At 57.0% G+C, this 26,395-nt stretch overlaps 2 protein-coding genes across 4 annotated transcripts; one reads left to right on the top strand and one right to left on the bottom strand.

Annotated features, from left to right (window-relative positions):
• Window positions 1–401: 401 nt before the first annotated feature.
• KLC3 (kinesin light chain 3) lies at window positions 402–6,039 on the top strand. Of its 2 annotated transcripts, none has more exons than XM_023182555.3 (12): window positions 402–790; window positions 1,536–1,766; window positions 2,061–2,130; window positions 2,555–2,774; window positions 3,248–3,335; window positions 3,411–3,512; window positions 3,994–4,167; window positions 4,931–5,021; window positions 5,099–5,136; window positions 5,225–5,331; window positions 5,515–5,578; window positions 5,828–6,039. In XM_023182555.3, exons 1-12 carry the CDS (start codon window positions 491–493, stop codon window positions 5,897–5,899), a joined length of 1,557 nt encoding a protein of 518 aa, XP_023038323.2. In that variant the 5' UTR covers window positions 402–490; the 3' UTR covers window positions 5,900–6,039. The 2 variants fall into 2 exon arrangements, with proteins under 2 accessions (XP_023038323.2, XP_023038324.2); XM_023182556.3 differs by having other exon boundaries at window positions 522–790; window positions 2,064–2,130.
• On the bottom strand, window positions 4,402–26,094 carry ERCC2 (ERCC excision repair 2, TFIIH core complex helicase subunit). Of its 2 annotated transcripts, XM_023182553.2 has the most exons (23): window positions 26,045–26,094; window positions 25,647–25,746; window positions 24,267–24,344; window positions 24,130–24,192; window positions 23,828–23,941; window positions 19,843–19,959; window positions 19,639–19,755; window positions 19,228–19,351; window positions 19,039–19,135; window positions 18,786–18,919; window positions 18,543–18,711; window positions 15,993–16,111; window positions 12,447–12,516; window positions 12,291–12,360; window positions 12,086–12,187; window positions 10,190–10,253; window positions 9,256–9,377; window positions 7,722–7,814; window positions 7,566–7,638; window positions 7,239–7,309; window positions 7,000–7,143; window positions 6,706–6,849; window positions 6,098–6,232 (listed from the first exon to the last, which is right to left on the bottom strand). In XM_023182553.2, the coding sequence occupies exons 1-23, from the start codon at window positions 26,047–26,049 to the stop codon at window positions 6,140–6,142; spliced, it is 2,283 nt and encodes a 760-aa protein (XP_023038321.1). In that variant the 5' UTR covers window positions 26,050–26,094; the 3' UTR covers window positions 6,098–6,139. The 2 variants fall into 2 exon arrangements, with proteins under 2 accessions (XP_023038322.1, XP_023038321.1); XM_023182554.2 differs by lacking the exon at window positions 25,647–25,746 and having other exon boundaries at window positions 4,402–6,232; window positions 26,045–26,080.
• Between the last annotated feature and the right edge of the window lie 301 nt (window positions 26,095–26,395).

Below are 26,395 nucleotides of genomic sequence, written 5' to 3'. Positions count from 1 at the left end.
ACCCCCAGTGGTCTGACTGGTTCCCAACAAAAACACCCTAAGAATGAGCTCACGCAGAGGCTGCCGCCTCCACACGCCCCGCCCCACTTGTCTGGCAGAGGAGGGTGCCTCTGGTCCCAGGTCACACGGCCGACCGGGAGCTCTGGGCCAGGGGATCCAGGGGCCTTGGGGTGGGGAAGGCTGGCCAGGTGAGCTGAGAGCAAATGGGGGACCCCAGCCTAGCTGTTTGCCTTCTCTTGGTTAATTACACATAGGATTTGGGAACTGTCCTCAGGGCAGAACCCTGGGTTGGGAGGACAGACCAAGGTAGACTAGACTGTTCCAGATGAGAGCTGGCTGGGATGGGTGTGGAGACTGGGATGGAGAGGGTGTGGAGGCAGAGGGCTGGCCAGGATGGGTGGAGCAGGGAAGAGCCAAGATGGGGAGAAGTTAGGGGTCCTGATGGCCATTATGGGAATAGAGGGTGGGGACCAACTGACTGGCCTGGGCAATGATTCCCCAAACCCCTCACCGTTGCCCCCCAGGAGCAGCAATGTCTGTGCAGGTGGCGGCTCCCGGAAGTGCGGGGCTGGGCCCAGAGCACCTGAGCCCTGAGGAGCTGGTACGGCAGACGCGGCAAGTGGTCCAGGGGCTGGAGGCGCTGCGGGCAGAGCACCGTGGCCTGGCTGGGCACCTGGCAGAGGCCCTGGCGGGACAGGGCCCGGCGACTGGCTTGGAGATGCTGGAGGAAAAGCAGCAGGTGGTGAGCCACTCGCTGGAGGCCATCGAGCTGGGGCTGGGTGAGGCCCAGGTATGAGGGGGCCACATGGGGAATTGGGAGAGGATTAACTGAGGGCGGAGGGAGGGCCAGGTATGAGGGGGACAGGTATGCAGGGGGCTGGGAGAGGGGTTCACTATTGCTGAGGGGCACACTTTGGGAGGCTGAGGTGGGCAGATCACTTGAAGTCAGGAGTTCAAGACCAGCCTGACCAACATGGCAAAACCCCATCTCTACTAAAAATACAAAAATGAGCTGGGCATGAGGGCTCCTGTAATCCCAGCTACTTGGGAGGCTGAGGCATGAGAATCACTTGAACCCGGGAGGTGGAGGTTGCAGTGAGTGGAGATCGTGCCATTCCATTCCAGTCTGGGTGACACAGAGAGACTATTTCAAAAAACAACAACAAAAAGTATGGCAGAAAGGCACATCTGGGGCAGGCAGAGGCCTAGGGGAACGAGGCCTGGGAAGGGGAGGCTCCAGGCCAGAGATGGAGTCCCTTGGCAGTTCTAGGGGGTCCTTGTAGGTGACAGGGATCCCTGAACCAGATGGCATTCTTCAGTAAACTGTGGGTCCTAGGGCAACTTCGGGGGTAAAATCAGAAGGGCCCCTCAGAGCCTCTGAGGGCACTGGAGCCACGTTGGTGGAGTCTCTGCAGAATCTGGGGGTGTCGTCATAGTAGTGGGGTGCAGCGGCCTGATTCGAGGTCTGGGCTGGGTCAGGGGCTGGCTGGCAGGGTAGGAACCAACCTCGACTTGGGACCCCCCACCCTGGGCAGGTGCTGCTGGCCTTGTCAGCACACGTGGGTGCACTGGAGGCAGAGAAGCAGCGGCTGCGCTCGCAGGCCCGGCGGCTGGCCCAGGAGAACGTGTGGCTGCGGGAGGAACTGGAGGAGACACAGCGGCGGCTTCGGGCCAGCGAGGAGGCCGTGGCTCAGTTGGAGGAGGAGAAGCAGCACCTGGAGTTCCTGGGGCAGCTGCGACAGTATGACCCGCCCGTGGAGACCCAGGTGCCATGGGCAGGGCAAGGTGGGGGTGCTGGGCCCTTCACAGAGCCCCACAGTTCCCCAGACCCTCCTTAGAATCCCAGTCCCCCAACCCTCCACAGAGCCCCCCAGACCCACCAGTAACTTCCACAGATGCCCCCACTAGCTGCTCCCTGAAGCCCCCGGGCCTCGCCAGTCCCCCACGGGGCCCCTGACGCTCATGATCACCACCTCCCTCAAACCCCAAGATAGATCCAGAGCTCCAGTCTCTGAAACAAGCGCCCGCTCCCCCGGCCCCCCACTTTCCTGTCCCTGCAGCAGTCTGAGTCCCCGCCTCGCCAAGACAGCTTGGCCTCCTTCTTCCCCAGCGAGGAGGAGGAGAGGAAAGGTGGGTGTTGGGAGTACATGCCACAGATGATGGCGGGCCAGGGTGGGGAGGGGGCTTTGAGCTGCAGGACCCCAAAGTCTCTGAGCAGGGATGGGGAGGTGAGGGCAGGGTCAAGAGGACCCTGAATGTGACAGTGGGCAGATGAGGCTGGGAGCTGCAAAGACAGGGTAGCTGCCATGAGCCTGGCAGGCCCCATAGTCACATCTTGCAGGGCAGGTAAGCCGCCATGTACCTGTCCCGAGGCCAGGATGCATCCCACCAGCTGGTTAGATGCTAGTGACTCCAATCTCAGAAGTTAACATGGGGGCCCATAGTCCCAGGGGCCAGTTAGGCAGTCTGGGGCGTGTGTCTCCTCATGTGAGGATGGAGGGGCAGGAGGCTTAGGAGGCTTGCAGTGACCCAGAGCCCACCCCCCCCCCCCCAGGTCCTGAGGCCGCAGGAGCAGCAGCGGCTCAGCAAGGTGGCTATGAGATCCCTGCCCGCCTTCGGACCCTGCATAACCTCGTGATCCAGTACGCGGGGCAGGGCCGCTATGAGGTGGCGGTGCCCCTGTGCCGCCAGGCCTTAGAGGACCTGGAGCGCAGCTCGGGCCACTGCCACCCTGACGTGGCCACCATGCTCAACATTCTGGCGCTGGTGTACCGGTGAGAGCTGCGGCCGGCCATGGCAGGGGGCAGGAATGGCAGGGACCCATTGGGTGCAAGTGGAGGGACCCTGGTGCCATGGAGCACCTGGGGAGGTCAGAGGGGACAGCCAGAATGGGAAAGGAAGGGAAGGCTCCTGCTATAAGAACGGCAAAGAGGGAGTGGGCCAGGGATCTGCGGGGGGCAGGGGGCACTGAGCCAGGCAGAGGGGAGTCAGAGAGCACAGACACCAGGGACCTCAACAGAGCAGGCAAGAGAACTGGGGTGGTTAGAGGCTTGGCAGAGGTCTGGGGATACAGGGCCTGGTGTTAGAGAACTGGAAGGTATGGAGGGGCCCACAAAAAGCCCCCAAAGGGTGCCACCCATGCTTGGTTCAGCCAGGTTCCCTGGGCCTGCCAGGGTCAGCCCAGCCCCTGTGGCTGCAGCTGCCCCAACCCCCGGCTAACCCCTGCCATCCCTTGGCTTCCGCACAGAGACCAGAATAAGTACAAAGAAGCCACAGACCTCCTCCATGATGCCCTGCAGATCCGGGAGCAGACGCTGGGCCCCGAGCACCCTGCGGTGAGTGGAGCCCCAGGGAGACGAAGTGGGGCCGTGCCTGCCCATCCCTGACCTGTGTCTCCCCTAACCCCACAGGTGGCTGCCACGCTCAACAACTTGGCCGTCCTCTATGGGAAGCGCGGGCGTTACCGGGAGGCAGAGCCTCTGTGCCAGCGAGCTTTGGAGATCCGAGAGAAGGTCCCATCCCCCTTACCCAACCCCGAGGAACCCCTTGTAGCCCTCTCCATGGATCCTGAGCACTTACATCGTGACCCTGATCCTCGGGCCCCTTGCGTTTGGTACTGGGAGACCCCAACCCATCACCCTTGACCTTCTGAGATCCCAGTTTGGTCTTGACCCTGACTCTGACCTCTCGCCTCAACTCACACGCCACCCTCCAACTGGGTCCCCCCTCAGCCTTTCCAACCCCTCATAGCCACTGGCACAAGCCCAGCCCTGACCTACCCATCTCACCTTGTGCCCCGCGAGTTTCTGGATCCCCATGGCCTCTGACCTCAGTAATCCTGCTCGACGGTGTCACTTGTGCCCCAGGCCCCAACCTCTCAGATCACTCTGCTTTGGCCCTGTAATCCCTAACTTGTGACCACCATACAGAAGTGATGTCACGTGTCCCACCAATCCTGTATGACGCCTCTGACTTGTGACCCCTGGCCCCCAGGTCCTGGGTGCTGACCACCCAGATGTGGCCAAGCAGCTCAACAACCTGGCCCTGCTGTGCCAGAACCAGGGCAAATTTGAGGACGTGGAGCGGCACTACGCCCGGGCCCTGAGCATCTATGAGGCCCTGGGCGGGCCCCATGACCCCAACGTGGCCAAGACCAAGAACAACCTGGTGAGACCCCTGGGACTAAGTGGGCCCGGAGTCGAGGGTCCTGCCCTGGGGAGGCACCCATTGGTTTGGATACAGGGCGAGCACCATGGGGGAAGGTCCCCCCGAGGCAGGGCCCTTGGAGCAAGTGTCCCATCAGACACAGGAGCTGGCTCAGCACAGAACACGGAATCAGGAAATGCGTAAGTCCACGGCACCCAGAGGACAGTCAGTGAAGGGGAAGCTGGCAGGCGCAGATGGCAGCAGCAGACATTTATTGAGCTCACTGTGGCCGGCTCCCCTCTTAGCCCGGTCCCCACATCACTAGTTCTTACAGTGTCCCTATGAGGTGGGAGCTGTGGCTCCACTTTGCATGTGAGAAGACTGAGGCACAGAGGCCATGCCACCAGCCCAAAGTAGAGCAGACAGGCTCAGAAACAGGAGGTTGCCTGCCCTCCGTCCCCCAGGCGGGAGGTAGGACGGAGCTCCAAACCCACTCTGCCCCGGGGCAAGGCTTTAGGCAGGGGAGGGATACGGCCAGGTCAGCACATTAGAAAGTGGGACTGGGGCCGGGCGTGGTGGCTCACGCCTGTAACCCCAGCATTTTGGGAGGCCAAAGCAGGAGGATCAGTTGAGGCCAGGAGTTCAAGACCAGCCTGGGCAACATACCAAGACCCTGTCTCTACAAAAAAAAAAAAAAAGTAGGACTGGATGCAGTGTTGGGAACTGGAGATGAAAAGTTCCCAGACTAGAGCCAAGATCACCCAAGACACTCCCTTCTCTGCAGGCCTCAGCCTACCTGAAACAGAACAAGTACCAACAAGCGGAAGAGCTGTACAAAGAAATCCTTCACAAGGAGGCTCTACCTGCCCCTCTCGGTGAGCCCCTAGCCCCTGCCTGCCCTCCTGGTGGCTTCTCTATGTCCCCATCTCAGTGTCCCCCATCTTTCCCCTAGGTGCCCCCAGTATAGGCATAGCTGGTGACACGGAACAGGTGAGGATGGGTTGTGCTTCGGTTCCTGGGGAAGGCGTGGGGACTGCATGGGCTCAGGGGACTGAGCAGCATCCTGGCCCCTCCCCAGGCCCTTCGCCGCAGCAGCTCTCTCTCTAAGATCCGCGAGTCTATCCGGCGAGGAAGTGAGAAGCTGGTCTCCCGTCTCCGAGGCGAGGGGGCGGCGGGGGCAGCCGGGTGAGTGTTGATCAGCGCGGCAAAGAGCCCTGACATCAGCAGAATTCATAGCCCACTCCCCCACCCCTTCCTGCTTAAGAACCTTCCATGGCTCCCATCTCCCGTGATACACACAGATGAAATCCTGTGCTGGAAAGCTCCATCCTGGATTCACTCGTTTCTTCCCTGCTGCCCCCTTTGCAGAATGAAGAGAGCCATGTCGCTCAACACACTGAATGTGGATGGCCCAAGGGCTCCTGGGACTCAGGTGAGGGGACACCTGGGTCAAAAATGGAGTGGGGCCCTGTGGGTAGGTGCAGAGATAAGGCAAAAGCAGGGCGGTTGGGCCGGCATCAGTGTCAGCAGGTGGTGGGTTGGTATTGGAAGAGACCCAGGACAGGAGCAAAGATGGGTTTTACTTGGGGTAGAGGTGAGATGGGTAGACAGTTGGCTGCCAGGCTCGACGCAGCACCTGCCCCTCACCTCCCCTCCAACCATCCCCTGTGCCTGTCTCCAGTTCCCTAGCTGGCACCTGGACAAGGCCCCTCGGACCCTCAGCGCCAGCACCCAGGACCTGAGCCCCCGCTAACATCCAGTGACCTGTGTTGGCCTCAGCTTCTCGGGAACAGTGCGGGAGGGGTCTGTCATCTCTTAGATGCCCCCTGCCCTCTTCTGTGATTAAAGGGTATGGATGTGACAGTGAGGAATGTCACCTGAGTTCATAAGATCTTCCAGTACCACCCCTGCTGCGGCCTCGGAGCTGCTGGGACCCAGGGCCAGGCAAGACTCAGGAATCACCAGGAACCATTTATGGCCCTGCCCACCCCACTCAGAGCTGCTGAGCAATCTGCTCTATCCTCTGCAGCGTCTCCTCTGATTCCAGCTGCTCCAGACTGAGCAAGGACAGGCCCAGCTGATCCTCCTGCAGAGAACAGAGGAAAGTAAGGGGGGCACTGTCAGGAAGGGGCCCAGGCAGCTGCTGTATTTCCCTGACCACCCGCCCCTGATGGGCATTAGGGGTCTGAGACATGAGGGCCAGGATGTTTGAATTTGGAGGTGTCAGTGTAATCCAGAGCCATTCCTGTCAACATAAGGGGGGGCTGAGGAAGGAGCCAGCCAGAGAGGCAGAGGACGGGCTTTCCCCAGGCCAGCACAGTCTCAATGCCTGGTATCTCCTCACCCCAAATTCTCTCACCCTGCCTTGCCTGGGCCACCTGCTGGCATCTGTGGCCCCTCAAATCTCCCCCTACCCCCCAGAGCCTGGCATGTAGATGCACAATAAACTTCTCTCTGTAGAGGGCAGGAGGACCAGCTGGGGTTGGGGAGAATCCAAGGGGCCTTTCTGGAGGAGGAGCTTAGCCTGGGAGGATCCTGGGAGGGGGATGCAGGCCTCACCCGGTGGAAGGGCTGTGCCATCTGCCGCAGGAAGTACTTGGCCACCTGGACACCCTCATCCACAGTCAGGTTGAGGTTGGCATCTGTGAGGTGCTCCTGGATCCACCGGGGCAGTTTCCCCCGCTTGTCCCCACGGGCAAACCGCTGTGGGCAGAAGCGAGAACATCAGGACCCGAGTCGGGGAGCCTGGGCCACCCTCCACCCTGTGACACACCCCATCTGGGAAATGAACAGGCAAATAGCCTGGTTCTCGGAGGCTGGGGTGGGAGCACAGGGGCACCCCTGAACCTGCACCTTGTCGGCAAAGACCATGAGGCCGTAGTCCGTCTTGCCCCTGATGGCCCGACCCACACACTGGGCCGCGTGGCGCATGGCATCGAAGGTGAGAAAGTCATTCTCACGAATCTGGAACTGGTCCCGCAGGTATTCCAGCCGTGCCTGCAGAAACGAAGGACGAGGAGCTGGGGAGGTGGGGGAGCCATCCCTCCCCTGGCCCTAACACTTTGGGACTTCTGGGAGCCAGAGCTACTCACCTTGAGAATGCGACTCTGTGTGTAGACGTAGGGGACGCCAAACATGATGACAGCCCGCCCGTAGTGGTGCACTGGTGGGCAGAGGAGAGGGGTCGAGGGGAGTTACAAGTGTGGCTGGTGGGACAGGGACAGCCTCACGCGCCCCAGGATGCTGTGTCTGAGTGGGGGAGAGGGTGTGCTCCCGCCGGGTGCCTAGGGACAGAGGGGAGTGTCCCTCTGTGCACAGGCTGTGGGTGGGTGGTCCCCCGTGGGAGCAGACCGCAGAGTGGGCCGGTGTTTCGGAGAGCTCTGGGAAGACACCTGGGGAGGAAGAGCGAGTCCACTCACCAAAGTCGATTCCCTCAGACACTTTGCCCCGGGCCACTGACAGCAGGATGGCCCCGCGTCCGTTCTCACAGGCCTGAGGAGAGGAGGCAAGATGCAAGTTGGGTCACTCCTTGGAGCCACCTCCCCACCACCTCCACGCTGGCCTCACACACCTACCTCCTGGTACTTCTCCAGGGCGACACTGGTTTCGGCACCATCCTGGGTCTCAATAAAGAGCAGCTTGTTCCTCTGGATGTTCTCAAGGATCCCCTGGGGAGGACCCAGGGAGGTCAGGGTGGGGGTGGCAGAGGGTGGGTTCAGGGCACGGCCATCCCGGTTATATCCAACTCTCCCAGGGACTCCTACATCACCATTTCTCTGGGCCTCAGCTGGCTCATCTGAGATGTGGGGAGGGAGGGTGGAATTGTCCAACCTTACTTCTTCGGGGGGAACTTAGTGATCTGGGTGGGGAACCAATCACTGCTGGATAAGTGGGGCAGGCATGTGGCCCAAGGGGGTGGCCAATCACGGCACCCCATCCCCTGCCAGTGACTGGTGGAGGGACTGACTGTGAGGCAGGCAGAGTCAATCAGAGGCTGCCCTGAGACTTCCCATATGACACTACAATACAGACAGTGTAGAGCCAGTGCACGGACAGACACAGACCAGTGGGACAAAATGGAGAGTCCAGAAACACACAGCCACCTGTGCAGTTCAGTGGGGAGAGGTTTTACTGGAGCAAGTGGATTTCCAAATGGAACCAAAAAATGAACCTTGACCCCCTACCTTACACCATATAGAAAGATGAATTTGAAGTACCTCATAGACCTAGATGTGAAAGCTAAAACCACAAGCTCCTAGAAGGAAATACAGCAGCCTCTCTTCATGACCTTGGGGTAGGCAAAGGTGTCTTAAATAGGACACAAAAGGCACCTGGGCCGTGGGGACTGGATCACCTTTCCGCCGTGTGGAAGCCACCTATTGAAGCACAAGGCCAATGTCCTGGCTGTGAGGATGAGGTTCCTGCCTCCCATGAGTGCCATTCCAATACTTGGATGAGCCAAGTTCACTCACCTTGCCCCAAAGTGCTTTCACCCACTCCTGAGAGCCTGGCCATGGTGTGCTCAGAGGCACAAAGTGCAGAGTGGCCTCCCCTCCCACCCAGGGCCTGGCTGTGGTGAGCCCTGTTTCCAGAATGCCCCACGACCTCTGCCTGCTTCCCTGAAGGGGCTCCTGCAGACCCTTGAGAGGCTTTGCCCTGAGTCCCAGTCCAGCCTTGATTCTCTAGAACCTTCCTCTAACCTAGATAGAGTCACACCTGCTACCTGGGCCTCCCCACCAGGCCATCTGTGCTGGAGGATCACAGGGATGGGGTAGCCCCAAAGAGCAGCAGGGGAGCAAGGAACCTAGAAGGTGGGGGTGACTCTGCCACAGGGTACTCCTCTGAGGGAGGGGCCCACATTGGGGCTTATGTCTGTGTTCTCAGCCTGATGTACTGGGGGCGGGGCATAGAGTGTGTGCTGCTTACACCCCATTCCTACATGCTGCATGCACTCTCCTGTCATACAGGACACCTGTCACCATCAGAGGGTAAGAGGAATGACGCTGACATAGCAGTGCAGTGCCAGGGGCTGAGGAGAGCAGGTGACTCCCCTCCTGCAGTGCCAGGGGCTGAGGAGAACAAGTGCAGGGCGGGGGTGGCCAGGCATACCTGCTCATACCAGGAGGCCACGGTGCTCTCCATGTACTGGTAGCTGGTGAAGAAGGCCACGATGCCATCAGGGACCACAGCGGACATCTCCAGCAGGAGGTTCCCGTAGTTCCGGATCACAGCTGCAAGGGGTCAGAGGTTAGGCCCTCTCCTGGCTCAGGTCCTCCCCCCTTCTCTGTCTTCGAACTATAAGTTTCTGGAAACCCCACTGAGGCTGGCTGTCAGGCTATTCACACACATCCCCTTCCTCCTCCCCCAGGCGTGTTTGAGGACCCTCCTTGCCACTTCCTGAAGTCACACGTGGCTATATAATTTGCCATGGCCAATGAAATCAGTGCAGAAGGGGCCAGGCGCAGCGGCTCACGCCTGTAATCCCAGCACTTTGGGAGGTCGAGGTGGGTGGATCATCTGAGGTCAGGAGTTTGAGATCAGCCTGGCCAACATGGCAAAACCCCATCTCTACTAAAAATACCAACAATAGCCTGGCGTGGTGGCAGACGCGTGTAATCCCAGCTACTTGGGAGGCTGAGGCACGAGAACTGCTTGAACCCACAAGGCAGAGGTTGCAGTGAGCCGAGATCATGCCACTGCACTCCAGCCTAGGTAACAGAGCAAGACTCTGTCTCAAAAAAAGGCCATGTGCCACTTCCAGGGGAGCACCCTCAGGAACCAGTGCACAATTCACTGTGACCACTGTGATCCCACCTGTCACATCACGCTGCCTCTGACGCACCCAGCGGTGGAGGTTCCCAGGTGAGGAGACACAGGGCAGGCCCCCTACCAGCTCACAGTGGACGTGTCCCATGGGCAAGAAGCAAGCTCTGGGCTAAGCAACTAAGGCCAGGGATATTTGTTACAGCAGCGTGACTCAGCCCATCTGACTGATACACCTCCCTCTTGGAACCCACAGAAACCAGCCCCACTGGCAGCATACCAATATCCTCCCGGGTCTCAAATTTGGAGCTGATGGCCACCTGGTCATTGCCCCGGCCGATGATCTGAAGAGAGCAAGAGAGGTCATGATAAGCGAGGCAGCAGCAACCGCTCCAGCGTGTGAGTGCTGACCACCTGCTGGTGCTGTTCTAAGCTTTTTTTTTTTTTTTTTTTTAAATAGAGACAGTGTGTCACCATGTTGCCCAGTCTGGTCTTGAACATCTGGCCTCAAGTGACCGTCCCATCTTGGCCTCCCAAAGTGCTGGGATTACAGGAGTGAGCCACCACACCCAGTCTGCTCTAAACCTTTTTTTTTTTGAGACGGAGTCTTGCTCTGCCGCCCAGGCTGGAGTGCAGTGGCCGGATCTCAGCTCACTGCAAGCTCCACCTCCCGGGTTCCCGCCATTCTCCTGCCTCAGCCTCCCGAGTAGCTGGGACTACAGGCGCCCGCCTTGTCGCCCGGCTAGTTTTTTGTATTTTCTATTAGAGATGGGGTTTCACCATATTAGCCAGGATGGTCTCGATCTCCTGACCTTGTGATCCGCCCGTCTCGGCCTCCCAAAGTGCTGGGATTACAGGCTTGAGCCACCGCGCCCTGCCTGCTCTAAACTTTTTATAAACACAATGTCATTGAATGAACCCTCAGCTACCCTGTTATCTGCATTGCACAAATGACCTGGCCTCAGAAAAGGTGAGTTGCCTGCCCAAGGTCACACAGCAAATAGGTGGCAAAGACGGAACTGGACCCGAGTCTGTCCACACTCTCCACCAGCAGCTACACTCTAGCCAGCCCCAGACCCCAGGCCAGCCGGATCCCGAAGAACACCCCTCACTATGCCGGTGGGCATCCCCGCCAGCCGGCAACCTCACACAACCACCATGCAGTGGGTGGTCATTACTGGTCCACAACCTCTGACAGGCAACTCCAAAAGCCAAAAGCTCTGAACACATTTCTTTTTCCAGTTGGGCACAAACGCATTAAGTAGCAAAACCTGCCCTGCCCGGAGTCTCTGCAGAGGCCTGACTTACTCCTTAATGTGATGCTTCCAAATCTTTTACTGCCAAAATAGGAGTTTGACTCGGGGGAGCCACCCAGACCCCACTGGGGATATCACACACCACACAGCATATGCCTTGTCTCTAAAGGCTGGAAAATTCTGAATTCCAAAACAAATGGCCGCATGCAGTGGCTCACACCTGTAATCCCAGCACTTTGGGAGGACCAGGTGGGCAGATCACTTGAGACCAGCCTGGCCAACATGGTGAAACCCTGTCTCTACTAAAAATACAAAATTTAGCCGGGCGTCGTGGCACACGCCTGTAATCCCAGCTACTCAGGAGGCTAAAGCAGGAGAATCACTTGAATCCAAGAGGTGGAGGTTGCAGTGAGCTGAGATCCGTGCCACTGCACTCCAGCCTGGGCAACAGAGCAAGAGTCTGTCTCAAAACAAAAAACCAGCCTCGGAACTTCAGATAAGGGACTGAGGGCCCATGTTGACACGCACATGTTACAGAGATGGAGATGGACAGGAAGGCCCACTTACCTGGGTCACAGCCAGACCACATACCCAGCAAAGCCACGTTAACCAAGATGCTGACTAAGTGCCTACCTGTGCCAGACCCTGGGCTACCTAAGTGTTTTACCCCAGTTCTCTCAATCCTCTCAACCGCCCTGGGAGATCAGGGAGGATACATTCCTATTTCACAGATGAGAAAACTGAGGCTTGAGAGTTGTACCCACGGAGAAGCAGAATCAAGCCTAAGTCTGTCTGAGTCCCACACCCAGCCTCTTCACTGTAAAACTCTCCTGCCTGAGCAGTGGGGGAAGCCAAGGAAGGGGGGCGGCCCCTTGCTCCCACCTCCCCTCCCAGTCCCAGCCCTAGCCTCTCCCACTCACCATAGGGCAGAGGCAGACCCTGGCCAGCGTCATGGTGAAGGTTGCCATGGTGACGGGGTGGAAGTCCAGGATCTTGGGGTAGATGTCCAGTGGGGACAGTGTCTGTAGGGGGGACAGTGGGAGGGATCTCAGCAGGACTGGGCAGGGACCAGGAGGCCCATGGAGGGAGGCCAGGGACTGGGAGGAACAGGAGAAGGGTCCTCACCCCAGACGTGATGATGACAGACTGGAAGCGCTCAAATACAGGTTTGATGGCCAGCGAGGCGTCCATGCAGCTGGAGAGAGATGAGGGCGGTGAGGGCCCAGAGGGCTGGGCCCCTGACCCACAGTGCAGTCACACCCCCACCGGGCAGGGTCCCACCTGAAGTGCAGGATGGGGTTGGCAATGGTTGGGGTTCTGTCGTCAAAGGGCTCGATGATGATGGTGAAGCCTGCAGAGGGCAGGCAAGGATGGGTGAGTTTCCCCCACTACAGCCACAGCGGCACCCACTCAGCCATTCCCTCTCCCGCTCCCTTGCTTCACCCCAATCTCCATCCCATACTGCCGGGGAGTGAATGGGACCAAACATGAGCTGCTTAAGCCCCAAACCAGGCATCTGAGTCCAAAATACACCCCAGTCTTTCTGCCTCTCCACAGGGCCCACACCTGTGCAAACTTTCACGAAGGATCCCAAGTAGAGAGCTCCACAGCCCCGCCCACTGATCACTCTCGCAGTACTGCAGGGCCCCCCCAACACCCACACCAAAGCCAGGAGCCAGAGCCTTAAGCTTTCTCCCAGGACCCTTGTTTTTGTTTTTTGACATGGAGTCTCGCTCTGTCGCCCAGGCTAGAGTGCAGTGGCGCGATCTCGGCTCACTGCAACCTCTGCCTCCCGGGTTCAAGTGATTGATTATCCTGCCTCAGCCTCTCGAGTAGCTGGGATTACAGGTACACCCCCCTACAACACACCCAGCTAATTTTTGTATTTTTAGTAGAGATGCGGGACCTCCAGTGATCCACCCGCCTCAGGCTCCCAAAGTGCCGGGATTATAAGTATGAGTCACTGCGCCTGGCCTCCCACGACCTTTCTACCTAAGCCATCAGCAAAGCCAGGCAGCTCTGCCTCCAAAACCTACCTGCAATCTGACCACTCTCCCCGACCCCACCTGGGGCCAGCCACCATCACCTCCTGCCTGCCCATCATCCCCTGCTCACTTCACGGCGGCCAGAGGGACCCTGTGGAAACCTGAGCCCGGCCATATCACCTCCACCCCCCACAGAAGCCTCCCATGGCCCCCACACGCCTCCAGTGGCCAGGTGCCTGACCTTCAAAAATCAGCAGGCTCAGTCCCCCCGGCGTGTTTACACTTGCTGGTCCCATGTGGCCTGGAAAACCTCCCGAGGTGGCTCCATTTGGTCATCTGAGACTGCTCAAAAGTCAGCCCCTCTGAAAGGCCCTCCCCAGCCACCTTTTCTACGCAGACATATTCCAATGCAACAACATTTTTTTTTTTTTTTCATGGTAACTGCCACTTTCTGGAATTATTTCCTTGTTTATTTGACTGCATCTTTGCTACTGGTTTTCCCCTCTGGAATATAAGTTCTGGGGGGTTAGGAATGAGATCTTTTTTGGTTCCTGCTGCTTCCACAGTGCTGAGCCTGGCCCGTTTGCTGAAGAAATAAATGAACGAATGAATTTATATATTCAGTTTCACGCAGTGAAAAAAAATCAAGTTGTGCTGGGGACACAGTGGTGACCAAGCCAGCCTTGCCGCTGCTTGCATGGGTTCGCAGTCCAGCAAGAGACAGACTTGTCCTCAGACAGGGATGACTGAGAGTGGGCAGTGCTGGGACAGAGGTGCCCAGAGGAGGGGCCTGACTCAGCCTGGGGGTCAGGGAGGGCTTTCTGGAGAAGGAGACATTTCTACTAAGCTGAGAACCTAAGGATGAGGGGGAGGTGGCTGGGGGATGAGGAAGATGAGGAAGGATGCTCCAGGTGAAAGAACATGAGGTGTTGGCAGATGGGAAACAGTGGATAGAGAACGACAAAGGCAGGGATGGAAGATGGGGCAGGACAGAGAGACAGGCAGAAGCAGCAGCCAGCAGGCCTCGCTACCCAGCCCCGGGGCAGGGGCCGAGATCTCCATCCTCCCGTCAGGCCCTGCCGCAGGACATGAGGCCTGGTTTCCTGGGTACAGGATAAACCCCCAGGAGGCAGACTGAACCCCTGGTGAGCTTCACGCTGAGGACGGGGAGGGAACACTGGCCCATAAAGCCTCCAGAATGATGCCCCTCTCTCGCAACCTGAAAATCTGAACATCAGCCTATACTCCTCTTGTCCCAGGTCCCAAAACCCAGGCACCATGCTCCTCACATCCCAGCCTCTACCTCCCACATCTCTCTCCAAACCATACCTTTCTCTCTCACCATGGCCACATCCTGGCCAAGGCCCCTCCCCTCCTGCTCAGGTCCCTGCCTGCCACCCAGTCTCCTGCCTCCAATCCCTGCCAGAAGAAATCTTTCTTTCTTCTTTTTTGAGACAGACTCTTGTTTTTGCCCAGGCTAGAGTGCAGCTGGTGCAATCTCAGCTCACTGCAACCTCCGCCTCCTGGGTTCAAGCAATTCTCCTGTCTCAGCCTCCTGAGTAGTTGGAACTATAGGCATGCACCACCACATCCAGCTAATTTTTGTATTTTTAGTAGAGACGGGGTTTCACCATATTGGTCAGGCTGGTCTCGAACTCCTGACCTCAGGTGATCCACCCACCTCGGCCTCCCAAAGTGCTGGGATTACAGGCATGAGCCACTATGCCCGGCCTATTTTTTTTTTTTTTTTTTTTTGAGACCAAGTCTTGCTCTGTTGCCCAGGCTGGAGTGCAGTGCCACAATCTTGGCTCACTGTAACCTCTGCCTCCTGGGTTCAAGCAATTCTCTTGCCTCAGCCTCTCAAGTAGCTGGGATTACAGGAGCCCCCCACCACACCTGGCAAATTTTTGTATTTTTAGTAAAGACAGGGTTTTACCATGTTGGTCAGGCTGGTCTCAAACTCCTGACCTCAAGTGATCTGCCCACCTCAGCCCCCCAAACAGCTGGGATTACGGGCGTGAGCCACCATGTCCGGCCCCGGCTAATTTTTGTATTTTTAGTAAAGATGGGGTTTTGCCATGTTGACCAGGCCGGTCTCGAACTGCCTGCCTCACCATCCCAAAGTGCTGGGATTACAAGCGTGAGCCACCACCTCCGGCACCCAGAAGAAGTCTTTCCAAAGCACAAATCTGGGCTGGGCGCAGTGACTCACTGCACTTTGGGAGGCCAAGGTGGGTGGATCATGAGGTCAGGATATCAAGACCATCCTGGCCAACATGGTGAAACCCCATCTCTATTAAAAATACAAAAATTAGCTGGGCGTAGTGGCATGCACCTGTAGTCCCAGATACTGGGGAGGCTGAGGCAGGAGAAATGCTTGAACCCAGGAGGCAGAGGCTGCAGTGAGCCGAGATCACACCACTGCACTCCAGCCTGGCAGCAGAGTGAGACTCTGTCTCAGAAAAAAAAAAAGGCACAAATCTGACCTGGCACCTTGCTTGCTAGAACCTACCATGGCTTTCCAGTGCTCCCAGGAGCAAAATGATCAACTCATTACCGTGCCCTCTAGTGTGAGCTGACCCCATAGAGCTTCTCTGGCCTCATCCCTTACCACTGCCCATGCCATCCTTCTCCACTCTGCAGCCCGAGGTAGTATGTGAAAATATAAATCTGAGCACAAGGCTTACTCAAGAACTATCTATGGCTCCCCACTGCCGTCAAAATAGAGCCCACACTTCCAAGCCAAGCCCCACAAAGCCCTGTGTGTCCAAGTTCCTGCCAACAACCCTCTAGACTCTGCTGCGACCCCGATTCCAGCAGGGACAGAAAAAGGTGAGCTTACCTTTGGCGTAGGTGCTGACAAGGGTGGCAAAGTTAGCAAGGAGGGTGAGCGGGGAGAAGTCAGCAAGGTCGGTGATCTCCAGGGTGTGCAGCAGGGACCGCAGGCGTTCAGCACAGAATCTGGTGGGGAGGAGAGACAGGGTCGGGGGGCAGACGGAAGCATGAACAGGACCAGCAGCCCTGCCTCCGCCATCACGGCGGTCACGTGCCTGTCTCCCCAGACAATGGGCACTCAGGGCGGGCAGTGGGCCTGTTTTGGAAACATGCGCCCCCATGCTATACATCTGCATGTCACACACAGGAACTGCTGCACGATGGCCCAGACAGAGCAATAATCAGACACCCCAGAGTCATGTGGTCACTTGTCATACCTGCTAGCACGACCTCCTAAGTGGGTTTTTTTTCTTCTTTTTTTCTTTTTCAGATGGACTCTCGCCCTGTCACCCAGGCTGGAGTGCACTGGCGCCATCTCAGCTCACTGCAACCTCCACCTCCCGGGTTCAAACAATTCTCCTGCCTCAGCCTCCCGAGTAGCTGGGATTACAGATGCCCGCCACCACGCTCAGCTAATTTTTTTTTTTTTTTGAGACAGAGTCACGCTCTGTGGCCCAGGCTAGAGTGCAGTGGCGTGATCTCGGCTCACTGCAAGCTCCCCCTCCCGGGTTCATGCCATTCTCCTGCCTCAGCCTCCCGAGTAGCTGGGACTACAGGCGCCCACCACCTCACCCGGCCAGTTTTTTTTTTGTATTTTATAGTAGAGACGGGGTTTCACCGTGTTAGCCAGGATGGTCTCGATCTCCTGAACTCGTGATCCGCCCGTCTTGGCCTCCCAAAGTGCTAGGATTACAGGCTTGAGCCACCGCGCCCGGCCTCAGCTAATTTTTATACTTTTAGTAGAGACGGGGGTCTCACTATGTTGGCCAGGCTGGTTTCGAACTTCTGACCTGGTGATCCGCCCACCTCGGCCTCCCAAAGTGCTGGGATGACAGGTGTGAGCCACTGCACCCGGCCCTAAGTGGTTCTGATCAAAACAAGAGACTCACTATCACACCCAGAATCCCCCAGTCATGGCATTAATCCTGCATGGCCACATTGTCACGCATTCACATCCAGAACCTCTCCCACTGTCTCTCACGCACCTGTGGGGACACAGACCGTGTCGGATCGCCATGGGCTCACAGAGGAATGCAGTCATCACCCACATCCCGCAGAGTCCCACGGATACTGCGTCCACACACTCACGCATGTGCAGGGCCACTCGGCCACAACCGCACACAGGCAGGGCTGAGGTTCTCAGCCCTGGGGACGGGTCACGGAGCAGCTGGCTTTGAAGCCAGGCGGGCAGTCACACTTGCAAACCTGCCTCCCACACTTCAGCCCTCCCAGCCTGTCTCCTCTAACCCCAGGCGCCTACCCTGGCTGGTCGCTAGCTGGGGATGAGTCTTTCCCCTACACTGGGCCATGAAGCCTCTACGGCTGTGTCCCCAGCATGGAGCAGGCACTTGCGGAATGTGTGTTGAGTGACTGAGATCCCCTCTTTGCCCTCACAAGTCTCCAATTCTGGGGAAGATGGGCAAACCCACACAGAAGGTGGCCTCACCTACAGAGGCAGGGCAGCCAAGGCCTTTGGAGCCCACAGGCCTGGCTTCAAGCCCCAACTACTGGGCACAGTGCTGTGCGGCTCTGGGGAAAGGCTTCCCCTCTGGGAGCCCCAGCGTCCTCATGTGCAGGGTGGGGATGCCGTACTGGGGGTGCAATTGAGGTAAGGAACATAAAGGGCTTAGCTCCTCCTTAGTGCTCAGGACAGGGTATCTGACTGGCTTCGCTGCTCTCTCATTAACCACCACAGAACCCTGTGAAGTAAAGATCCGACTCCTTGGCCGTTTTACAAAGGAGAAAACTGCAGTTTAGAGAAGACCCATGAGTTACCCAAAGCAGCAAAGGAAAAGTCCCCTCCTATCCCTGGTCATTCTCTGCCTGCTCTGTGCCTCAAGAGACTGACTCCCCCAAAATGCGCCCAGACTGCTCCATGGGGACGCCCCTGCCCTCAGACTTGGAAGATTAGAGGCATTGGTGTGAAGAGACGTGGGCCGGGGCCTCCTCCCCCAGCTCCTAGCCTGCGAGGCCCAGGTTCTGGTTTCTGCTCCCAGCAGGAATCCCTGTCCAGGCCCCCACCAGCTGGTTCTCAACACACTCCCTCCCTGCCGCTGTGGCCTGGCTTAGCTCCCAGCTTTCACCTCCCACCCTCCTTGGCTCCTCCCCCAGTCCACCCCTCTGTAAATGGTGCTCCCACTACTCTCTCTTGCGTGGGGTAGACTCTCCAATCCAGCCAGGTGTTGCCTGCCAGGCCCCTGCCCAACGCAGGGACCCAGGGCCAGCTCCAACCTTGCTCCCGGACTTGCCAGGTTAGACCAGACAGGGTCCCAAGTGCCTCGCCCAGCTCACTCACTCCTGAGGCTGGCAATGGTGATCCTGGGCTACAGGCGTGGAGGACATGGCTCTGCCTAACCAGGACCTGCTGAGGCCCCATCCCCGCTGTATGGGACCGCACCTGAGGGGCTTGCGCTGGATGCACACGCGCTGGGCCAGGCCGCTCAGGAAGGCGGGTGGGCTCTCCTGCACCACGTGCTGCACACGCAGCCGCCACTTCACGTACTCCAGCAGCCGCCGCAGGAAGCCCAGGAAGTGCTCGGCTGTGCGGATGGAGCCAGGCACCGCCTCTGCGAGGAGACGCTATCAGCAGCCATGAGGAGGCGGGAAAGGGACTGGGGGGCGGCGGGGGGTGGGAGCTCACCCTGCAGCACCTCGTCGGGCAGCACGGGGTTGGCCAGGTGGGCGTCCGTCTCCCGGGCGGCGCTGGCCTCCCGCAGCCCCTCCACCAGACGCCGGTATTCATCCCGCAGGCGCTGCTCGTCTGTCTCTTTGATCCTGCGGGGAGATAAGCTGGGGTTGGGGTGGGGCTGGCACCCCTGGGGACAAGTCAGACAGAGGCCAGGGTCCCAGGGGCAGGGAAGGCACCAGGGTCCTCCAGCCGTCCCCGGCCCCACCTGAGCACCGTCTTCTGCAGGGTCTCCAGGTTGCCCTGGCACCGGTCAAGGGTCCGGCGGGTGAGGTTGACGCTCATGGAGTCGATGCAGACGTTGTCTGGAGAAGGGGGACAGAGCCGGCTCAGGCAGGCCTGCAGGGGCCTCACTCAGAGGGGCTGGCGTCCCTTTGGCCCCTGGCGCCCCCCTCACCAATGTTGTGGGCCTCGTCGAAGACCACGACGGCCTTGCGGGCCAGTTCCTTGGACACCAGGTCTGCAATCTTGGGGTCCAAGAGGTAGTGGTAGCTATAAACCACCACGTTGGCATGCAGGATCTGGGGGGCCAGGGAGCAGGGTCACCAGGGCCCTGCCACCCCAACCCCTACCCCCTACCCCTGGCCACACTGGCCCGTCATTCCCACACAGGCCTGCAGAGGCAGACACAGGCCAGGCAGAAATATGGGCAGATGGATACAGACCGACAGACATGGGCACCCATCAACAGGGAGATGCAAACAGGCAGACTCACAGCAAGCAACAGACAGGTATGGGCAAACAGGAGATGGGCAGGCAGCCCACACCCTCACACTCGCCCCTCTGCCCGCCCCACCAGCCTTCTCACTGAGTATCGAGCAAGGAAGTATGGGCACCAGCCCTGGCGCCGCCCCAGGGCCTTCAGGTCATCCAGGTTGTAGATGCCAGCAGGGAGGGGCACCTCGCGCCCATGGGCATCAAATTCCTGGGACAAGAGTGCCAGGGGTCAGGGAGGCTGCCTGCCCCAGGCCACCCATCCAGCCTCCCTCCCTCAGCCCTGCCCTCCAGGCACCTCATAGAAGCGGCAGTGAGGCAGGCTGGTGTCATGCTGGTACTGCGCCCGCACATAGGAGGCTGTGAGGCTGTGGCATTTCCCATCGACGTCCTTCCCAAAGCGCAGGGGTGTCACCTGGGGGGGTGGGGCATCTTAGCACCCAGACAGGGTGGAAACCCAACCACTCTTCAAATGCAGGTCTCCACACCTCCCAGCAGGCTGGGGTTTTGGACAACTTGAACCTCAGTCTGTTGCATTATTAGTTAAGACACATGGGAACTTAATGCAGGGATACAAGAGTAGTAAAACTGGACTGGGCGCGGTGGCTCACGCCTGTAATCCCAGCACTTGGTGAGGCCGAGGTGGGGAGATCATGAGGTCAGGAGTTTGAGACCAGCCTGGCCAATATGGTGAAACTACAGCTCTACTAAAAATTAGCCGGGGCAATGGTTCACGCCTGTAATCCTAGCACTTTGGGAGGTCGAGGTGGGCGGATCACCTGAGGTCAGGAGTTCTAGACCAGCCTGGCCAACACGGTGAAACCCTGTCTCCACTAAAAATACATTAGCCAGGCGTGGTGGCACGTGCCTGTAATCCCAGCTACTCGGGAGGCTGAGGCAGGAGAATCGCTTGTACCCGGGAGGCGGAGTTTGCACTGAGCCGAGATTGCGCCACAGCATTCCAGCCTGGGCGATAGAGCAAGACTCCATCACAAAAAAATAAATAAATAAAAATAAAAATACAAAAATGAGCCAGGCATGGTGGTGCACACCTGGAATCCCAGCTACTCGGGAGGCTGAGGCAGGAGAATTGCTTGAACCCAAGAGACAAGAGGTTGCAGTGAGCCGAGATCATGCCACTGTACTCCACCCTAGGCGACAGAGTGAGACTCCCTCTCAAAAAAAAAAAAAAAAAAAAAAGAGTAGTAAAATTGTTACATTCTTACAACTACAAGTTATACATATATATTTTTGGAGACAGGTCCCTCTGCTACTCAGGCTGGAATGCAGTGGCGCAATCATGGCTCACTACATCCTTGACCTCCCAGGCTCAACTGATCCTTCCCCCTTCAGCCTCCCGAGTAGGTGAGGCCACAGGTATGCACCACCATGCCTGGCTCATTTTTGTCTTTTTAGTCGAGATGAGGTCTTGCTATGTTGCCCAGGCTGGTCTCAAACTCCTGGCCTCAAGCAATCCTCCCACCTCAGCCAAAGTGCTAGGATTACAGGCTGAGCCACTGTGCCAAGCCAACCAAAACTAATATTTTAAAACAGTAAGCCTTGAAAAATCTTTAGCATATAGATTGAGGATAATTACTTCATCCTTAGAAATGCCAAAGCATGGCCGGGCGCGGTGGCTCAAGCCTGTAATCCCAGCACTTTGGGAGGCCGAGACGGGCGGATCACAAGGTCAGGAGATCGAGACCACCCTGGCTAACATGGTGAAACCCCGTCTCTACTAAAAAATACAAAAAACTAGCCGGGCGAGGTGGCGGGCGCCTGTAGTCCCAGCTACTTGGGAGGCTGAGGCAGGAGAAAGGCATAAACCCGGGAGGCGGAGCTTGCAGTGAGCTGAGATCCGGCCACTGCACTCCAGCCTGGGCGACAGAGCGAGACTCCGTCTCACAAAAAAAAAAAAAAAAAAAATGCCAAAGCACATGGAACCCTGGCAGGGCCTAAGAATCAAAGGAGGTTCTGTACAGTCTGGGACTCCCGTCACCCCTGACCTGCTCTGTACCCTCTAAGGCATCATCACAGCCTAAGGCTATCTTTCCCAAGAACAAATCCTTTTCCTACAGCAAATGGAAAGCTCCAAGGCAGCCAGCCCTTCCCTCTCCATTTCCCCTTTCATCAGTCACCGAGGCCTGTGCTCTTTGTCATTCACTAGATATATTATTTCTCATATATTCTTACAAATAATGTGATGTAATATATAGTCTGTGGGCCCAGTGTGGGAGTTTGAGATCAGCCTGGCCAACATGATGAAATGCATCTCTATTAAAAACACAAAAAACTAGCGGGAGTGGTGGTGGGCGCCTGTAATCCCAGCTACTCAGGAAGCTGAGGCGGAAGAATCACTTGTACCTGAGAGGTGGAGGTTGCGGTGAACCGAGATCACGCCACTGCACTCCAGCCTGGGCAACAAGAGTGAAACTCCATCTCAAAAAAAATAAATAAATAAGTCTAGGCACGATGGCTCATGCCTGCAATCCCAGCACTTTGGGAGGCCGAGGTGGGCGGATCACGAGATCAGGAGTTAGAGACCCGCCTGACCAACATGGTGAAACACTGTCTCTACTAAAAACACAAAAATTAGCTAGGTGTGGTGGAGTGTGCCTGTAATCCCAGCTACTCAGGAGGCTGAGGCAAAAGAATCGCTTGAACCAGGGAGGCAGAGGTTGCAGTGAGCCAAGACTGCGCCACTGCACTCCAGCCTGGGTGACAGAGTGAGACTCCGTCTCAAAAAATATATACACACACACACACACACACATATATATAAAACAAATATGCACACATATATAAGTATATACACATATATATATTCTATGAGTTACCACATGTAAAGTATTCAGAACAGTGCCTGGCACACAGTGAGTACAGTGTTTTTTTTCTTCTGAGACGGAGTTTCACTCTTGTTGCCCAGGCTGGAGTACAGTGGTGCCTTCTTGGCTCACTGCAACCTCCCCATCTGGGGTTCAAACGATTCTCCTGCCTCAGCCTCCCGAGTAGCTGGGATTAGAGGCATGTGCCCAGCAAACTTTTGTATTTTTTTTTAGTAGAGACGGGGTTTCTCCATGTCGGCCAGGCTGGTCTCAAATTCCTGACCTCAGGTGATCCACCCACCTCAGCCTTCCAAAGTACTGCGATTACAGGCGTGAGCCACCATGCCCAGCCAAATACAATGGTTTTATAGCATAATTTAATAACAATTAATATTGTATTTGTCATATATTATGTATATAAATATCATGACAGTCTCACTCTGTCCCCCAGGCTACAGTGCAGTAGTGTGACCTCAGCTCACTGCAACCTCTGCCTCCCGTGTACATGCAATTGGGATTACCAATGCGTACGCCACCACTCCCGGCTAATTTTTGTATTTTTAGTAGAAATGGGGTTTCACCGTGTTGGCCAGGATGGTCTCGAACTCCTGACCTCAAATGATCTGCCCACCTCAGACTCCCAAAGTGCTGGGACTATAGGTGTGAACCAACGCACCTGGCCTATCATGAGAATTTTTTTTTTTTTTTTTTGAGACGGAGTCTCGCTCTGTCGCCCAGGCTGGAGTGCAGTGGCGTGATCTCAGCTCAGTGCAAGCTTCACCTCCCGAGTTCACACCATTCTCCTGCCTTAGCCTCCCGAGTAGCTGGGACTACAGGTGCCCACCACCTCGCCCGGCTAATTTTTTGTATTTTTAGTACAGACGGGGTTTAGTCTCTACTAAACCCCTAGTTTCACCGTGTTAGCCAGGATGGTCTCGATCTCCTGACCTTGTGATCCGCCCGCCTCGGCCTCCCAAAGTGCTGGGATTACAGGTGTGAGCCACCGTGCCCAGCCGAGAATTTCTAACATTCTTTTAGCTCTTTGTACATGCTAAGGGCATCAGCTGCCATCATTTCATCCAATTTTATCATCAGCAACCTTATGAGGCAGGCACATAATTATCCCCATTTTACAGAAAGGAAGACTAAGGCCCAGGCGGCAGAAAACACTTCTCCATAAATACCCAGCCGGTAAGCTTCAGAGCCAGGCCTTCCAGAGCCTCTAAGAGCTGCCTTTTTAACCTCTCCCAGGCCTGGGTAGAATTGGAAGACTCCCTGAAGGAGGTGTGCTTGCCTGGGCCACAATGAATGAGAATTTGACCAGTGAGACAGGAATTCTGTGTGTAGCCACTGCATGCCTTTGCAAGAGGTCCGGCCTGGGGATCCAGGACTTGCAGTTGGACTAAAGAGTTTCCTCTACCTCTGGGCTAAGGGCAAGGAGAAGGGACGGGTGCTCACCTCAGGGTGAATACACAAGTTTTTGCGGGAGCTCAGAGCCAGCCCCAGAAATGGCAGCTTCTCGCCCTCCTGCTTCTCATAGAAGTTGAGCAACTTTCGAAGCTCTTCGATCACCTACTCCAAAGTTGGGGGCGGGGAGGGGGAGCTTGTGTTCATTGGAGGCACAAACCCCTGCCCTGCCAGGCCCCAGCCTCTTCCCCAGCTTCCCAGACACCCCGAAAGCTGGTGATGGCCACCACCAGGGGGACCAATAGGGCCTAGGGAACAGTGGGGCTGGAGCACCAGGATGAGTCCCGGCTCACCTTCTCAATCTCTGGCACAGTTCTTGAGCAGTAGATGAGTTTGGTCACCTCCAGCGGATATGCCTGCCGATAACAAGTGGACTCAGTCCCTGTCCTGTCCCTTCTGTCTACCTTTACGGGTTCAACGCATCACTCACCCGCTGGTATGCCATGATCAGGGCCAACAGGGACACTGTCTTCCCAGTGCCTGAGGGCATCTCCAGGACTCCATGACCCTGCATGTTGGGAACCAGAGGGACAACACACAGGGTCTCAAAACCTTGGGCACACAAACTCTGGGGACTCTCCCCGACCTCCAATGCCACCAACTTGGAACAGCAGGATAACATAGCAGCAGTTCACATTGGACAGTGGGGTTCAAACCCACTTCTGCTTCCTCCTTGTTGAGTAGTCTTAGGCAAGTACCTTCACCTCCCCGGACCTCAGTATCCCTACCTCTAAAACAGGCCTAAGGCCGGGTGTGGTGACTCACACCTGTAATCCCAGCACTTTGGGAGGTTGAGGCAGGTGGATCACCTGAGGTCAGGAGTTCGAGACCAGCCTGGCCAATATGGTGAAACCCCTTCTCTACTAAAAATACAAAAAATTAGCTGGATGTGGTGGCATGCACCTGTAATTCTGTCTCAAAAATAAATAAATAAAATAAAATGGGCCTAATAATAAAATCTTCCTCATAACATGACTGTGAGGATTAGTGAGAAATTGTTAAGTATTTAGCCCAGTAGCTGATATATAGTGAACTTTTCTCCCTTCTTTTTTAAGAGACAGGTCTCACTCTGTTGCCCGACTGGAATGCAACGGCACAATCATGGCTCACTGCAGCCTCCAACTCCTGGCCTCAAGCGATCTTCCTGCCTTAGCCTCCCAAGCAGTGGGGACTACAGGCAAGCACCACTACACCCAGCTAATTTTCTAATTTTTCGTAGAGATAGGATCTTGCTGTGTTGCCCAAGCTGGTCTCCAATACCTGGTCCCAGGTGATCTTCCCACCTTCACCTCGCACCAAAGTGCTGGGATGACAGGCACGAACCACTGCGCCCAGCCTATTGACCATTATTATTTTATTTTATTTATTTTTGAGACCTAGTCTCACTCTGTCGCCCAGGCTGGAGTGCAATGGCGCCACCTCGGCTAGCTGCAACCTCGGCTTCTCGGGTTCAAGCGATTCTCCTGCCTCAGCCTTCCGAGTAGCTGGGGTTACAGGTGTCCGCCACCACACCTGGCTAATTTTTGTATTTTTAGAAGAGACGGGGTTTCACCATGTGGGCCAGGCTGGTCTCGATCTCCTGACCTCAAGTGATCCGCCCGCCTCGGCCCCCCAAAGCGCTGGGATTACAGGCGCGAGCCACCGCGCCCAGCCTATTCACCATTATTATTTTGGATAATGGAAGATTATGGGGTCCTGGATTCCCAAGGACCTCGTACTTCTAAAATCCAGACGTCCTGCAATCTGTTTTAGGCCCAGGCGTGGCAGCCCCTCCGGTCGAATGGGCGGGTCGGGCCCACCGGCCACCCACCTTGGCGTCCAGCGTGCGTTTGAGCTCCCGCATGTAGGAAAACTGCTCGGGGTAGATGTAGTCGTAAGGGAAGTAGACCAGGAGCCCGTCCACGTTGAGCCTGGCGGCAGGGGCTGCTGGGTCAGTCCCCGTCCCCTCAGCCCCTCTCCCGCCTCCACATTGCCCGGTCGTGGGGCCCAGAAGGGTGACCTGCCCGGCGCCCCCGGTAACCCTCAGGTACTCAGGAGCCTCAAGTGTCTCCTCGCTATCACCGCTGCTCCCTGCAGCTGCCCCCGCCCCACCCCTTCACCCTCCCCTCGCCCCACTGGGGACCCAGGCGCTCCCACTAGTATCCCCATCTTCAAGAACCCCCACCCCGGCGCCCGCTAGCGAGCCGCGACCCCCGGCCCCCTTCTCACTTCATGGCGCCGGCCGGAGTGTGCAGCGGCGTCCACCCGCCTCCCTCATGAATATTTAGCAAGAGGCCGGGTCGTGGACATCCTCAAGGGCTCGCTCCACCTATATTACGAGACCATTGGCTGATCTGTCCGTCAATCCGCTAGGGCAGAGCCAATCGGGATACTGCGCGTGCGCATGGAAAAGCGAGGGCTGCTGACTGTCGCGAGAGGCGGTGCGGGAGGCGTCACTGAGGATCGTCGAGGGCCAATCAAAAAGAAAACATGGAAGGGAGAGAGCCGAGAGAATCGATCTCATTCACTAGAATTTGGTCCTCCTGCGCCTGCCAAGATTGTCTGAGTATTGATCGAACC

The sequence above is a fragment of the Piliocolobus tephrosceles genome, chromosome 21 (genome assembly GCF_002776525.5).
Source record: "Piliocolobus tephrosceles isolate RC106 chromosome 21, ASM277652v3, whole genome shotgun sequence".
Classification (NCBI taxonomy): domain Eukaryota; kingdom Metazoa; phylum Chordata; class Mammalia; order Primates; family Cercopithecidae; genus Piliocolobus; species Piliocolobus tephrosceles.
Note: the sequence above shows the minus strand (reverse complement) of the source record. Positions and strands in the feature narration are given on the sequence as shown.

Excerpts from the sequence above, each read along its gene's own strand:
- ERCC2 (XM_023182553.2), bottom strand. Across the intron at positions 12,361-12,446 it reads AACCCCATCCTGCACTTCAG|CTGCATGGACGCCTCGCTGG; the intron begins GTGGGACCCTGC and ends ATCTCTCTCCAG. Across the intron at positions 7,144-7,238 it reads CACAGAGTCGCATTCTCAAG|GCACGGCTGGAATACCTGCG; the intron begins GTGAGTAGCTCT and ends TCGTTTCTGCAG.
- KLC3 (XM_023182555.3), top strand. The coding sequence starts at position 491 with ATGATTCCCCAAACCCCTCACCGTTGCCCCCCAGGAGCAGCAATGTCT. Across the intron at positions 2,775-3,247 it reads ATTCTGGCGCTGGTGTACCG|AGACCAGAATAAGTACAAAG; the intron begins GTGAGAGCTGCG and ends GCTTCCGCACAG. Across the intron at positions 5,579-5,827 it reads CAAGGGCTCCTGGGACTCAG|TTCCCTAGCTGGCACCTGGA; the intron begins GTGAGGGGACAC and ends GCCTGTCTCCAG.